At 32.9% G+C, this 14,813-nt stretch overlaps 2 protein-coding genes across 8 annotated transcripts in view; one reads left to right on the top strand and one right to left on the bottom strand.

Annotated features, from left to right (window-relative positions):
* Window positions 1-1,544: 1,544 nt before the first annotated feature.
* LOC116337582 (shematrin-like protein 1) lies at window positions 1,545-3,355 on the bottom strand. Its single transcript, XM_031762262.1, has 7 exons — window positions 3,187-3,355; window positions 2,750-2,922; window positions 2,596-2,684; window positions 2,333-2,383; window positions 2,247-2,255; window positions 2,159-2,170; window positions 1,545-2,071 (listed from the first exon to the last, which is right to left on the bottom strand). The coding sequence occupies exons 1-7, from the start codon at window positions 3,202-3,204 to the stop codon at window positions 2,061-2,063; spliced, it is 363 nt and encodes a 120-aa protein (XP_031618122.1). The 5' UTR covers window positions 3,205-3,355; the 3' UTR covers window positions 1,545-2,060.
* Window positions 3,356-9,812: 6,457 nt separating this feature from the next.
* Window positions 9,813-14,813, top strand: part of LOC116337788 (PDZ and LIM domain protein Zasp) — a 48,688-nt gene continuing 43,687 nt past the window's right edge. For 4 of the 7 annotated variants that reach the window (XM_031762672.1, XM_031762675.1, XM_031762671.1 and 1 more), the window contains exons 1-2: window positions 9,815-10,060; window positions 11,877-12,295. The gene's annotated coding sequence lies outside the window, so the exon portion shown is untranslated. Of the gene's footprint in view, window positions 10,061-11,876; window positions 12,296-14,813 lie in introns of all 7 variants that reach the window. The other 3 variants (XM_031762670.1, XM_031762669.1, XM_031762668.1) reach the window with 1 other exon arrangement.

The following is a 14,813-nucleotide window of genomic DNA, read 5'->3' as shown; positions in this document are numbered from 1 at the left end:
ACATTCGGTTGATTTTTCAATAGAAACTCCATTGAATTACGTTTGTTGCACATGACTAATTTTCTCATAAATTAATTAAATGTTCCTATGGGACTCTCTGTATTGAAATTGAAAATTCAAATAAACGCTTCCAATTTATATTTCAACAGTTGAAAAATGAGCGATTAAAAACAGATAGGAGGTTTTTGCGATGATTAAAAATTGAATGAAAAAAAGCACACACACACACACACACATACTGAAAAAGAAAAGACAGCATAAAAAACGACGAACGACTATAAGAGAGGAAAACGCACATAAAGCAAAGCACAACACAACGTGAACAAATCAGTAGTTAACTGTCAACGGCGATGAGGCGATGCACTTAATTCATTACCATTCCGAAACAATGATCCAATACTTTAAATGCTTCGAGTGGTTTCTTTGTGCTTCGAGCAGCAGACAGAATTTCAATTTGTTTTCTTATTTTTGTTGCTGTAACTGTGACACAGCTAATTTTTATGCATTACTTTTGATTGAACATACCAAATACTTTAGAAGAGAATTTTTCGAAACGAAAAATACAAAAAAAAAACACACGAAAAATTGAATGACCGCCTTTGATTTGATTTACTTAGCTAAAGACAATTAATATGCATTTTATGGTGTTGAAAAGAAAGATCCGCTTGCAATAATGTGCTATGAACAAAATGGTTATAAACATACATAATTTATTGTACTGTATATTACACAAACAATGCGCTGCCAGTTTGATGAAATATTAAACAATCTATTAACATTGCTAATTTATCGGCTACCACCGATGTTAATAATGAACATGAAAATGGTATTATGATTCTTTATCGTTGAACCCGATTAACTGGTTTGTATGTATTTAATCGGACAATGTGTCTTAATTCTTTCTATAAATGTTATCCAATTATTACTACCGCTGTACTGCACAAGGGTGGAATGGAATCAAGATCACATTTCTTTCATTTTTTCTCTCTCTCTTTTTCTCTCTATTCAAATGTATGTGTTTTATCGCTGCTTATTTAATGCATTTTGATGTTTCATCTCGCGGCCTGTGTGATAATTTTAATGTATACTTTATGACAATTAAATTTATAACGACTTTAGATTGAATAATTGAACTGCATTGCACATCAATTGTTTATTATAATTCAAACAAACAGATGGCCAGTAAATTTAGATATTTAAATTTAGTCAACCACATAACAATCACCTAGTGTGTTGAACCAATCACATTTAATTATATCAATCTTTTAATTTGCCTCTCTTTATCATTTAACAATTCATACGAATGAAGAAGAATTGCTTTGTACACAAAAAAGAAAACTACGTCCATAAATATGCTGAGTCAGTGAATATTGCGAGTAATTTTGCATCTGACGTTTGAATTAAATCAACTTTTATACATTAATGATGATTATATTTTATCCAAGCGAAGTTTTTTTTTAAATTGCACGATCGGCATTAAACGATTTTCAATGGTAATTGTAATTGCAAACCAATTTTAGGCTCAATAAATAAAAGACATGGAGTTTTAATTGTTGTTTTTTACAAACGGTATACACATTTTATTGATCATTGTTGTATGTTTTTCATATTGTACAAAAAAAAAATTGAAAAGAGATATTCCATTCAGCACAATCGGTTGCGCATGCACACACTTGTGCCATTCGTATACCAAACATAGTATATCTTGCATTCATATGTGCTCGCTTCAAAATTGATGTACTGAATGGAATTATTTTTGTTTGCTTTTTAGTTTTGGAAATGGCAGTTTGCTTATTTTGTTTTGTCGTTCGATAAAAAAAATCGTCGAATTTGTAGTAGTTGTAAGAAAAAAGCAGTATTATAATCAGGGGATCGAATAGAGATAGAAAGAAGGTAGTTGATTGGAGAGTAAACGTTAAAAATAATACAAACAAAAAAGAAATAATTATTTTGAAAAGGAGACAAATGCGAAATTAATTAATCAGTTTATCCATTCGGCATGGTATATAAACACCACGTCGATTTATTTGCGTCGAAAATTCTTGGTTGGCCGAAGATTTTTAATAATATCCTGAAAAAAAAATTAAAAATATTCTTGTATCGACAACATAATATCCTCATCTATGAGGAATCAAGTAATTTTTTATCAAAATTTTACCTCCATAGTATCCTGAAAAATTAAATTTAAAGAGAAATAGTTAGCAAACATTATAAATTTGAAATTTAAAGTAAAAAAGTAAGGTCACCTCCGTATCCTGAAAATAAAATAGAAATCATTTAGAAAAACAAAGTTTTCAAAAAATTGTTGATTTTTCAATTGATGAGTGCTTACCTCGTGAGTATGGGAAGCTGCTGTAATAACCATATCCATAGCCAGGATAACCTTTTTGTAAATATATCAAACAATTTTTTTATTATGTTATTTCTTCTGTATTTTCATCATTTGTAAAGGATTCAACAAGATTCACTAATTTTGATGAGTCGTGGAAATGTTTTCAAAATCCACAATATGTTCAAAATGTTTTTTTTTCTTGATTGTCAATTTCGGATTTAAAACAATTTATTTTGTATTTTCAAACTGTAATTTATATTTACCGTAAGAGTAAGCATATGGGTATCCGCCATAGCCTCCGTATCCGCCGTATCCACCGAGACCACTGTATCCACCAAGACCACCGTAATATCTAGCAGCAAAAAAAGCAAAATATATCCAAATCAACTATCAACGAAAATTGACTTTAATTCTTACCCATATCCATACGATGAAGATGCTTTCAAGTCTTGATCGTCGGCACCACTAGTCAATTGTTCTGATTCGGCGTTGGCGCGCTGTTGACGAGCAACTGGAGCAATGGGTCTTGGTTGTGGTGCACCAGCTGGAATGGCAACAGCACAAGCAATGATGGCGAATACGAGGATAATCTTTTAAAATAAAAAGAAATCGAAAATGTTCAACTTTCGCTTTTTAAATTAAATAACAACAAAAAAAATCTATGTTTGTGTGTTGGGATAAATCGCAGCGAAATTCTCTTTTTGGCCAAACTATATTCAGCTGATTATCCTTTCGATAAAATAATTTTATCCTCCAAAAAGAGTGACTTTAATCCAATGAGTAAGAATAATTTTCACTTTTCACAAAAGTCGTATCGTATGCACATTTATCACTTTCAAATATCGAAAACTTACAACTTTCATTGAAACCATTTTATATATGATATGTTTTTTATATGTTTGTTTTTTTTTTTAACTTTAAGTAAAATTTGCTACAAAGAGCTTATTAGTATTTGATCGTTGTCGATTTTTCAAGCAAATGACACTATCTAGCAAATGGCTAAATCTGTACTGACAAAATAATCGACGAGCTTCCACTATTTATACACTAAATTCTGAGCTAAAAATCACTCTTTTTTTCAGTTAGCGTATAAAAACTGTATTGGCATCACACAATACTGAGATATAAAACAGGTGGTAGAAGAAGTAGACATCTCAAACTCTATTGTACATAATAGTTGTATAGCATGGCACAGTACAATAGCGAGAAGGTGCGCGCTTGTAAAATACGCTATGATATCAACAGTAGCAACAACAAATCACAATCCAAATTATTGTTTGTTGTTGTTGGCGCTATTGCTATTGCTGCTTTGCACAATTACTTGTGCGACCGCATGACGTTTTCTGTCTCATTCGCGTATGCTGCTGGTGCGTACACACTTGCTGGATAAAACATATTCATATACAAATACGATAATCATATTGGCTATCAACGTGACCGCTGTAAAATGCGAAAGAAAAAAATATCACAAATCATTTCTGATACATTTGTGACGTTAAGATATTGCACAAAACAATGGGCCCAATAACATTGCTCCAATGATAAATTTTTGTCGGAAAAACAACTAAATGGTGAAGAAAGAAAAAAAACATACAAAGAAGCAAAAAAAGTACCGACAAAGCTACGCATGTCATTATAACCATTTCCCTTTCGATTCATCAACCTAGTCATCAACGTACGTAGCACTTATGAAATCAACAAAACCCAATCAAAAAAAATAAGTCCAACAAACCATCAAATTGAATTAGATTAATTCACTCTACAATTATGTTGATGCTATTGCACACGGCATTGAAATTCTTACCGTCTCACCGACGATTGCAAACGCATTCAATGTGCTTGAAGATAGTGATGCTATCTTCTTTTAATTTAATTCCACCAATAGAATGCGATTGCATTAAAAAGAATAAAATCGGTAAAGCGGCGCTTAAAAATTTCAGCCATCTTCACATTCAAATATGTTTGTATAACCGGCATGATCGCTGATGGAAGAAGAGTTCTTCCATTCGAAATTGTAATTCTTTTCAAATAAAAAAAAATGTTTACATTCAAATTAAAGAAAAATGCGCTTGTTTTGTTTAAAATGCTTTTTTGCGTCTTTTCTTTGCTCGCTTCTTTTGCGCCCATATTATTGTCTACTTTGGAGTACATGGCCGATCGCTAATTAATAACAACATTATTACAGTTCCTATTATCATTTTTTGAACAACTCTGTAAGAAAACGTACGATGTTTGATTGTTTTTTTTTTTCGTTTTCATGAGCAACGAGCATACACACATAGACAGAGATAACATTTAATGAGATACGAAGTGAGACCACTGCTCTCGCGAAAATCTTTACGCTGGCTTGTGGCCGATTTTTTGTTTTGTTTTCAAACATTTTCTTTTTGTGGTATTGTGTAACCGAAAAAGCAGCCACTTGTATCCAAAAAAATTAAAACGCAAATGAAATATAAAAAAATAGGGGAAAAACAAAAAAAAACACATCAACATCAGTAACCGCAGAACTAGAGATACATGATAAACAAATAAATAACAAAAAGTGCGAAAAATAAGTGAGACTTTGAGCGAAAATTAACTATTATTATGATCATTGTTTGTATTTAAGAATATTTTCTATTCATGAATATGAATCTCACGTGGTGTGTAGTGTTTACATCGTCACGTGCTCTGTCCATCGGTGGAAAAATGCGTTTGCATATTGAATTGCGCGCGCACACACACACACACACATTGGGCCCTAACTACAAAATGCAACAAGTTTTAGTAGAAAATTTTCATTTTTTTTCTCTCTTGGCTCAATGAATTGTCCGTTTCGTTTTTCCCGCAATGGTACACACATGTTGGCATGCATATACGTTCCATTCTTTTTTGTTTTAAAACTGTGTTGTTATATTGCTTTTGCTTCTTTGGGTCCATCACAAATGCCTGGCCAAAAGAATGCTCAAATTAACTGTGATCATTTTATAAGAATGAAAATGAGAATAAAATTAGCGAGAAAAAACATACACACATAAACATACAGAAAACCATATACAATGCACGAATGGAAAATAAACACACTACATGAAAATTCATAATAAGCTTTGGCATTATTTTTTTTTTGTTTTCAATTCATTTTCTGATGCTTTTGTATGTCATTAACATCATTTCGCAAAAATAATGTTGCATATAATTTAGCTTGGTAGCGCGCGTGCAACGTTCTTACAACGGTGTGTATGTATTATTTATTTCGGCAAGATCGCGTACATGTGCGAGTTGTGCGCGTGCGCCAATTCCAATGGTCGCGCTCAGCCCTTTTTGCTTGGGCGATATTTACATTTTTATTTTTCTTGCAATTTTTATTTCTTTCAATCGCCCATATGCGTATGGTGTTGCTGAGCGCATCGGATTTTCTTCGACTATTTTCTCTTTGTCATACATACTGAGGTTAGACGGCGCGAGTGAGAGACGGCCACTCAAACGATGATAATGTGAAAAATAAACAAGCAAAAGAATTACTCGCTTGAAATATGAAAATTGCAAGTTTAATAACTACTTCTATGTACGCGCAAAAGAACCTCGGAAACATGAAATGCAAATTTTTGAATACACTGTAATTTGTGGTAGTGTACACGCGGCTCGTACACCAAAGGGAACCTAATTCTGCTATAATTCCATATTCTATTCTCATTTTCTTCAAATGAACGATGATCAAGCGTGCGTACGTTTTGTTTGTATATTCTGCCTCTTTTTTTTGTATTCAGATTTTATGAATTTTCTGAAATTATGTTTCGGTGGGTTTGTTTTTCGTGTGTTCGTTTTGAAAATTATATATAGAGAAACCAAATGAGAAGAGAAACAAAAATATAATGTGCGTTACGCGCGTTGAAGGTCCTTCAAATAGTCGACCGCATCACATTATTTCTTAGTTTTCTGCTTCATTTTTAAATTTCATTTCCCGATTGCTTGTTACTTATGCTATGCCATTAACATTTGACCAATGAACAAAGAACGAAAGACATACACAAACAAATCAAGAACTCAATTCGCACATTTTCCTTGAAAATATTATTTTCATATGTGTTTCAATGATTTGCGACTCATTTTTTTTATTCTTCATTACCTTAACAATTACCACAGACTTGAAATAGGCAAACAACAAATATATCCGCCGAATAAAAAAAAGATATATTTATTGCCAATGACTATAATAACGACGACGACGATGATATGAAGAGAGACAATAACAAATATTCGGTACGTGATGAAAATGAAGTCAAATTAAATTGCCCAGTTCCTATTTTGTTAAGAAATACACATATTCATTACATACGTATAAATTGTATGTAGAATGCAACGATTTACTTTACTTCATTGCCATTGAATCGGCCATAGTGGTGGGTATTTACATTGGCAAAATAAGACTAATAAACATTTTGGCAAAATAAGATGACAAGAGATGAGAGAGAAAAAAGCAACAGTGACACACTATTGCGTCCAATACAAAAAAAAGAAGCCAAACGCAATGTTATGATTATAAAATGGGCAGCAGACTAAATCAACAACAATACCAACGATTATGGCATTATGTTGGAGGTGCTCCCCATCAAAATCGAATGCGATTGTATATTTTAAAGATGAGACCAGACTTAAACGATACTGGTGTTGATTGATGCTGATTCACAAATTAAATAACATTGGTTGAATGAGGTGTTAATGAAATGCGTTAGACTGAGAATTATTCGGTACACAAAAGCCGAATTTATTACAAACAAAAAATGTCAATTGAATATACGATAAAAACATAAAAAGTAAATTCGTAGATCAAATAGAAATAAAAGATTAATGTATAATATATATATACTTTTAAAACGTTTTCGTTGAAATTTTCAGCGCCAATTATCTATCATACATATTGCATGTCAACAAAATAAAACAAAAATAAAAACAAGCAGCCTGTTGATTTACCGTTCTATTACTATAGTGATAAAATAATGACAATGACAAAATTGTTTTCCCAGCCACAAATATTTTTTTTTTATTGTATATGTGTAGAGTCACTATTATCTTGAGATTTAAAATAAGATTCGAATGAATAAATACATGTCGAGTATTTCGATCGAGGATCGATAATTGTCATTAAACTAATTTTACACTCGGTTGAAATTGAAAACATCAAGTAGTCAATAATATGACAAAGTCGATTTCATTTCGACCAAAACTAGTTATAATGGTAGTACAGTTACAAAAAAAACGAAAGAAAAAACACCGTCGACCAAGTAGCAGCAGAGTTTTGCTTCATTTATGCCATTGTGTAAATTTCAGGGTTTCAGATAAAGCACTGGTGCAATTGAAAATTGAGCACGACGTTATGTGACAATTTAACAAATTCAGAGTCATTATCATCACTCTCATGAAAATACAATTATTTGTATATGTGTGACATTAATGGAAAATAATTAGAGTTACATTTGTACATATTTTGTAATGTTTCATAATAATGTTTGCCATTTAATACCAATGACATTAGCACGATACCGTTTCCTATACTCAGCTTCTATAACGATTCTAATCGACAAAACGTTTACAATTTCAAAAATTCAATTTACAAATTCAACAAATTAACCGTTTAAATTGAAACAATCTTATATCATCGATCGCTTTCCATTTTTTTCTTGTTCATCATTCAATCGACATGTTGATTTATTGAAATAAAATGCATCATGCAATTTACGCGAATTCAAAATATACATTCGGATGAGACAAAGGTGTTACTTATTGATGCCGGACCTTGATTATACCTTAATTAATTATTGCGTGTGATTTTTGATTCATTTTCGATGAAATTAGTATATATTTTTAGCCAGTGCTGACGCACATTAAATGTACCGAGAAACAATTCATTCAATTTGGTTTTATTTCGAGCATATTTTGTGTATTTTCTGACATTTGTTTGCTTCGGTTATTATTCGAACGTAATTACTACGGTAAAAAACCTTGCACAATGCATTCATTTGTTTTTTATTTCTTTAGCTGAAATAATATGCGATATTAAAAAAGCTTTTCAAAAGCAAGTAAACACTGCCTGCCTGAATGTTTAACAGATGGCCATGCAAAAGCTTATAAAATTATTTAAAAAAAACTTTTGAAGCTTTTAACTATGGAGCAACCCAAATATTTCTTATTACTTACAAGTGCTTTTATAATTTTTTTAAAAATACGATCAAGATGACTAGAACTGCGTAAAATATTAACCATTTACCAAAAATTGTTTACCGGATCCATGTGATAGTACGAAAAAATCCAAAATTAAATATTGATGATAATAATGGTGATATTTTGGTCTAATGTCACATTGAGATCACTATTTTTGCGGGCGTATCGGAATGTAAACGTTGAACGATGATTCATAAACTAGTTGAGAGGTAAGCGAGAAATTCTTATCGATAATCGTATTGAGAGGCAAATAAAATTAATTATCAATAAATCGAAGCGAAAGTGAAACTTGATATGGGTGACACAATGGCGTATTTTCAAAAGCAAACCAAACAAATGCCCAAATAGAAGTTTTGAAATGGTGTCGCTTGACGTGAGACTTGAAATTCCACATCAGAATTGAAATAAAAGCAAATTTTCTTCAATCAAACGGCTTGAGATTCTTGTGCAATGACCGTGTATAACAAAACGACGTTCAAACTTCAAATGCATTCTAAACAAGTATTATGGTTGCTGCTAGTTTTCATTTTTGTTTTGTTTTCATATGCATTTTGGCTGCAATTTCACGTGAATAACAAGTTCGAATACAAAAAAAAGTTGTATATATTCATCGGTTTTTTTGCTCTCTTCATGTTGCAATCACAGCAAAGTTTGACTAAAGTGTCTCATATTTAACAAAGAAAAATTTCCCAATTCAATTTTGTCGATTTTTTCGTTATTGTTGTCATCGTCATTTTCTTTTTACTGTCTGTTATGTATTTCGATCGTCCCTTGTTCAGTTAATAGCCAAAACGATTTTACGCTTGATTCAACCAAAATAAAAACAAGAATTTAAGAATGAACAAGACAAATGAGTAGCATGTACATTAATATATATTAAATACAATATCCGAGCGATTGATCGGATACGCAACACAAACACGTTCACGCTGCGACGAACTCAGCTTAAGCGTTTGATGTGTCAATTTTCGGTTGTGTTAGTGTATCTCCCTTATTCGGTTATTCTCTGTGTGCATGTGTGTATGTGTCTGTGTGTTTGTGACGGTGAATTGCATACAAGTATTGCGTGCACTGGATTAGCAGAGCGCTCATCCAGTATTAGAGATAGAGGCGATGTGCGACCGAGCGGTTGTCAATGCGATGCACGATGCGTTGGTGTTAGTTTGAGTTTCCATACATATATTCAATATTCGAATCGGCCGCAGTGTGTTAGTCATTACGAACAGCTTTTTTTCTTCTCTCTTATTTTTTTCTACTTTGTATCGTATTTTGTCTTGTCGTCTTCGTCTTCGCTTTGCGCTTACTCAACTCCGATCTTCGATCGTTCGGCCAAAGCGAAAATAGTACCATATTTTGCACCGATATTATTCATCATTCGAGATCAGTGAGTCGGCGAAGTCGGATTCAAAAACTGAGCATTACGCTACCCAAGCGTTTGTTGTGTGTTTTGTTTTTTTTTTAAGAAATTTTTTTTCGAACCTGTGTGTTGTTTTACTGTGCCCAAGAATTTGTTTTTTTTTGTTTTTCAATGTGAGTAATCTTAGAACAAGAGAATAAAAAATTTGGACATTTTTGGTTAAGCGAGAGTGATGATTCGTGTATGCATTGTGAACATTTCGAGATATCAACAGTTCTTGTTGTTATCTTTTTGTCTGTCGGAATGGAATAAAACAATTTCCAACCGTAAAAATTAGTGCATTATCATAAATAACACATGCAATACGCACATAGAAAAGTTGTCATTTTATAGTATTGACATTTTTATGATTGGCTTCAGCAACGTGCGCATAGACTTCAAGTAGTTTGATTTGACATTTTTTTAAACCTTATTTTTGGCATTTTTTTAAATTCTCATTTCACACATGATAATAATAAAAAAAAAAACGTTTTGCTCATACAATTGTGCACATACAATTATTCTGATATTCACATACATAATAAATCGATTTTGAATTCGAGCTTGTGAGAGATGTGAGAATGTATGGGGCGGTAAAATTTCGCCCAAAACTTGATCTAAAAATAAAAATTAGCGAAAGTCCTTCAACTAGCATGATTAAGAAGAATGAAAGAGATAGAAAGACATTGAAAATACATATCACACCAAAACAGTATGTATACAGTGAAAATACAGCCTCATTGATAGCCTTTCCTCGTGGATGATGTGAACAAGCAAACGTCTGAAAATGACATGAGCATCGGTAGTTCGTGTATATAGCGAAAGAGAGATAAAACGATTGAGTTTTGCTATTTAAATTAAAACATATAAATTTTATCCCATTCTATTTATTGAGAGTGAGAAAATAAAAAGAAAATATAGACGACAACGACGATACAATTTTCCCACACATTGGATGTGAATATGTTTGTTTGTACGTACGTTATTTCATATAATCGAGCCGAGCGAAGGAAAATAAAAAGAACCGACGATCGAAATGAGAATGTGACGCGAGAAATTCGGCGTTCGCGCCCAATTACAAATAGATTCTCACAAATGCCGAGGATATGACAGTATACATACCGATATAAGATTACGCGTGAAAATGTATTTGAATTTCACCCGAAATTCTTTTGCTCGATCACATAACAGCCATGAGATATTCTTTATCGTTTTGATATCTTTTTTTTTTTTTTGGGGCTAATAATCCTCGACACTTTAACAATAACAACAATACAAAAACTTCAAGCAAGTTATTTTCAAAACGAATGATTTTTCGGTATTTGAAAATACGAGGGAAAAGAGTGAAAAGACGGGCGTTCTTTACTTAAAAAAAAAATCTGGACGAATGTGTTATTTTTGGATCATCATGAATACGGCGAATCGATGAATCAGTGTCATGTCATCGTCGGCGCAACATTCCAACCGATGAAATTTTCAAGTTCCTTTTAACGGACATGATAAATGAATATGCAAAAACAGGGGCCACCCTCATGTCAATATCAATTTGGTGACATTTAATGAGTTTCGACGTAAATATGATTGGTCGCATTTAACATTTTCTATGTGATTACAGCACAAAATCGATCGCATCACCGTTGTTGCTGCTGTAATAGCGGTAAATATGCCAAATACGTACTTTGATATGACACATGCGTTTATTTGCATAACAAAATCGCTAATACGGAGGTGTTCAACATGTTCACAAAGGCATACAAAAAAAAAATGAAGCAACAACTTTAGTCGTTGTCATTACAACTGAGCAAAAGAAAACGTTTTACATTTTTAATGCACTTATCTTTTTCTTCTTTTCTATCTCATCAACACCATTTTTCAGTCCCTTAGATTTCCTATTTCACAATTTAAAAAAAACAATGTCCTCTTTTCTTTCTTTTTTTTTTGAAATTTTAGCCTTACGCGTGAGTGGGTGTTTGTGTATCCATTGTAATAAAATCGTGTATATCTATTAAGTGGAAATTTTAATTGCGGTACGAAATAAAAAGTATATAAAAAAATTCGAGACAGAAGAAAAAAGTTTCAAGAGAAACTGATAAAAAAATTATCAAGAGTGCAAAAAGTAATTAAAAAAAGAGAGAAGAGACGAATAATACAACCGTCCTATACAAACGCCGAGACGAATAAAAAAAAAGAACACGATTCAACGAATTTCCAAAGCAAAACTTATACGGAGAACGACGACCACAATCGGAGGAGTGAGAGAGGAGAGTTGTAAAGTCCAAAACAAATAAATAAACAGACAAGAGGACGAACACAGAATCGAAGAGGAAAAAAACTACACTACACAATCCCAAAGAAGAATATACTCGAAGGTAAGTCAAATCGCAAACGAATGGTAATTTTAAATAAAGTTTAAAATATCTCGTATTTTTATACATATATTTTAAGAGGAACGAACAAAATTGAAAAAAAAAAAAAAAAAAAAATACACACACAAAAACAGCAAACGAAAAAAAGGGAAGATGTTAGTGTACATTATCACTTTTGTGTTTCGACTCGTTGTTTTGCATTTATGCAAAAATATTCACGTACTCTACATCTTCAGTAAACAGGCATACAAATACAAACATACATTTAAAGAGAGGCCAACGCGCGCGCGCTTGGCACAGGCAGTGGCACAAAAGCACGATCAAATTTAAAATATGCACAATGCGAATTCGACCAAGCCAAACAAAAATATCTTGTGTCTGCTGTGCATTCATTTAAGTTGACCCTTGGTGTCTTTTCTGTGCATTTCTTTTTTTCTGCTGCCGCGTTGTTGCTGGTGTTGCTGCTGTTGTTTTTGTTGTTCTCTTTTCGACTCGAGCTCGCGCTCACGCGCACCTCTTATCTCTCGTTATTACATTATATATATATTTTTTTTTGTATTTGGTTTAGTTGTTTTGATTTTGTCTTTGTTAATCCCCCTTTATTTTCTCTCTATCTCTGTCGCTGCCCCTCTCTCTCTCTCTCTCTCTCTCTCTCTCTCTCTCTCTGTCTGTCTGTTGATATCTAAGAAGTAGTTTAAAGGCATCCAAATTTTGTAGGCCTAATCATCTTCACTATCAAACGATGTTCGGGCCATATCACTTGCATTTTATATCGTTATCGATGGATAAGAATGGGAACAAGAATCATCGGGAAATACTAGCACAATCATTTTATAAACACACATTACATTTTGTGATCCACGTCACATTTGAAGGGCGGTTTATTATTTATCTTCGTCGTAGTATGTTCGTTTTGATTCGCTTATTTGTTTTTATTGCATTTGTTCATATAATATTAAAATGTTGAATTCGTTTTCTTTTTGGGTGCTTTGTTCTTTCTTCAGTCCGTTATCTCTCCCTGTCTCTGTCATGACTTTTCTCCATCTCATTCTGGTTTTCCATTTCCGTATTGTTAAAAAAAAGAGAGAAGAAGAAAAAAACATTGGATTTGCACATCGTAAACGATGGCAAAAGGCAAACGTAAAAATCAACTTAGCTATTTCTTAAATGAACGTCGGCGAAGCTGAGATAATAAAAGCGCAACGAACAGAGGCAGAACAAAAAATAGTGTAACAAAATAGAAAAACCGATTTGAATGCTTGCGAAAATGTATTTTGTGTCGATCACTTAATGTTTTAGTTTTGTACTAACTCTCTCATTGCATTGTAAATTAAAGACACTGGGGGATTATAAAGACGATGGAATGATCGAATGAAAAACGCTGTGTCTGCAACATAGTTTTTTTCTTCTTCTTCTTCTTCTTCTTCTCGTCTTCTCGGTGTTTGTTACTATTTTTTTGTGTGTTCGTATACATCTGAGCTGCTCATTGTTTCTATTTAAGCGTAAGTGAGCGAGCGAGTGGCCCAGCTGATATTTTTTTTTCCTTTGGTTTGTTCGGATATTCATTCTTTCAAAAACATTCGGCTCCTGGTCGAACACTCGACATCCTCGAGTTTCGTTTCGGCAAATGTGCTTTGTTTCAAGCGCACATCTTCTTTATCCGCTTTTCCAAAGCAATTCGACTATAGAAGTATATTTGCTTTTAATTTAATTCGATTTTTATTCTAGTGTTGTTCGTTTTTTGTTGTTCGATTTGTGGCGGAACAGAGGATGCGAGCAAATGCTGACATCAGCACACGCACGTACGATCTCTTTGGTCTGTTTCATTTTGCTTATTTTATTTATGATTTAAATCCAATGAGGAAAATGTATATAAACGGTCGCCACACATTTTATTTACATAAAATTACGAACACACGAAACCATGGCCGTTGAATGGCGAATACTGAGAAAATATACAGCATACGCGGCGCATCTACAAATTTCGCAAATTAAGTAAAATGATTATCGGTTACATTATGTGGCTATGTTCAGTGTCGTTGTTTCCATCATCATCGACAATGCGTGCGACAATACGTCGTCTTCATTTTATAAGTCATCAGACGATTAAGTTTATTTCGTTAATACATTTAAATAAAGACACACAAACGCACACACACACACACACAACAAGAGATTTTTCACCTCAGACCGTTGTTCTTTTCCACCATTCCAAATGCTCAAAAATCAATTCTCATTCAAATGTTATTTTTAAATCAATTGCAAGACATCAACGTATTATTCGCATTTTACTTTGATTCACACGTTCAAAGCGTTTTCATTTGACAAAGAATATGTGGCCGAAGAGGAATGAGTAGAAACTTGAAAAGAAAAACAAACTTCAAACGCAAAGGTTCAATTTACTTGCTCTGCATAATTGCCTAACTCTCTATTATCAATAATTAAATGTGTCAACCAAGGAAATATTCACACGGCGAAGTGAAATGGAAACAAGTAATTTTCAGTGTCGATAATTTTACAA

The sequence above is a fragment of the Contarinia nasturtii genome, unplaced genomic scaffold (genome assembly GCF_009176525.2).
Source record: "Contarinia nasturtii isolate CC-2019 unplaced genomic scaffold, AAFC_CNas_1.1 Cnas_scaffold_285, whole genome shotgun sequence".
NCBI classification, from domain to species: Eukaryota; Metazoa; Arthropoda; class Insecta; order Diptera; family Cecidomyiidae; genus Contarinia; species Contarinia nasturtii.
Note: the sequence above shows the minus strand (reverse complement) of the source record. Positions and strands in the feature narration are given on the sequence as shown.

Bases quoted from the DNA above. Each gene is read 5' to 3' on its own strand.
- LOC116337582 (XM_031762262.1), bottom strand. The intron at 2,685-2,749 runs GTAAGAATTAAA...TTTTGCTGCTAG, and splicing joins TCTTCATCGTATGGATATGG to ATATTACGGTGGTCTTGGTG. The intron at 2,384-2,595 runs GTAAATATAAAT...ATTTACAAAAAG, and splicing joins CCCATATGCTTACTCTTACG to GTTATCCTGGCTATGGATAT.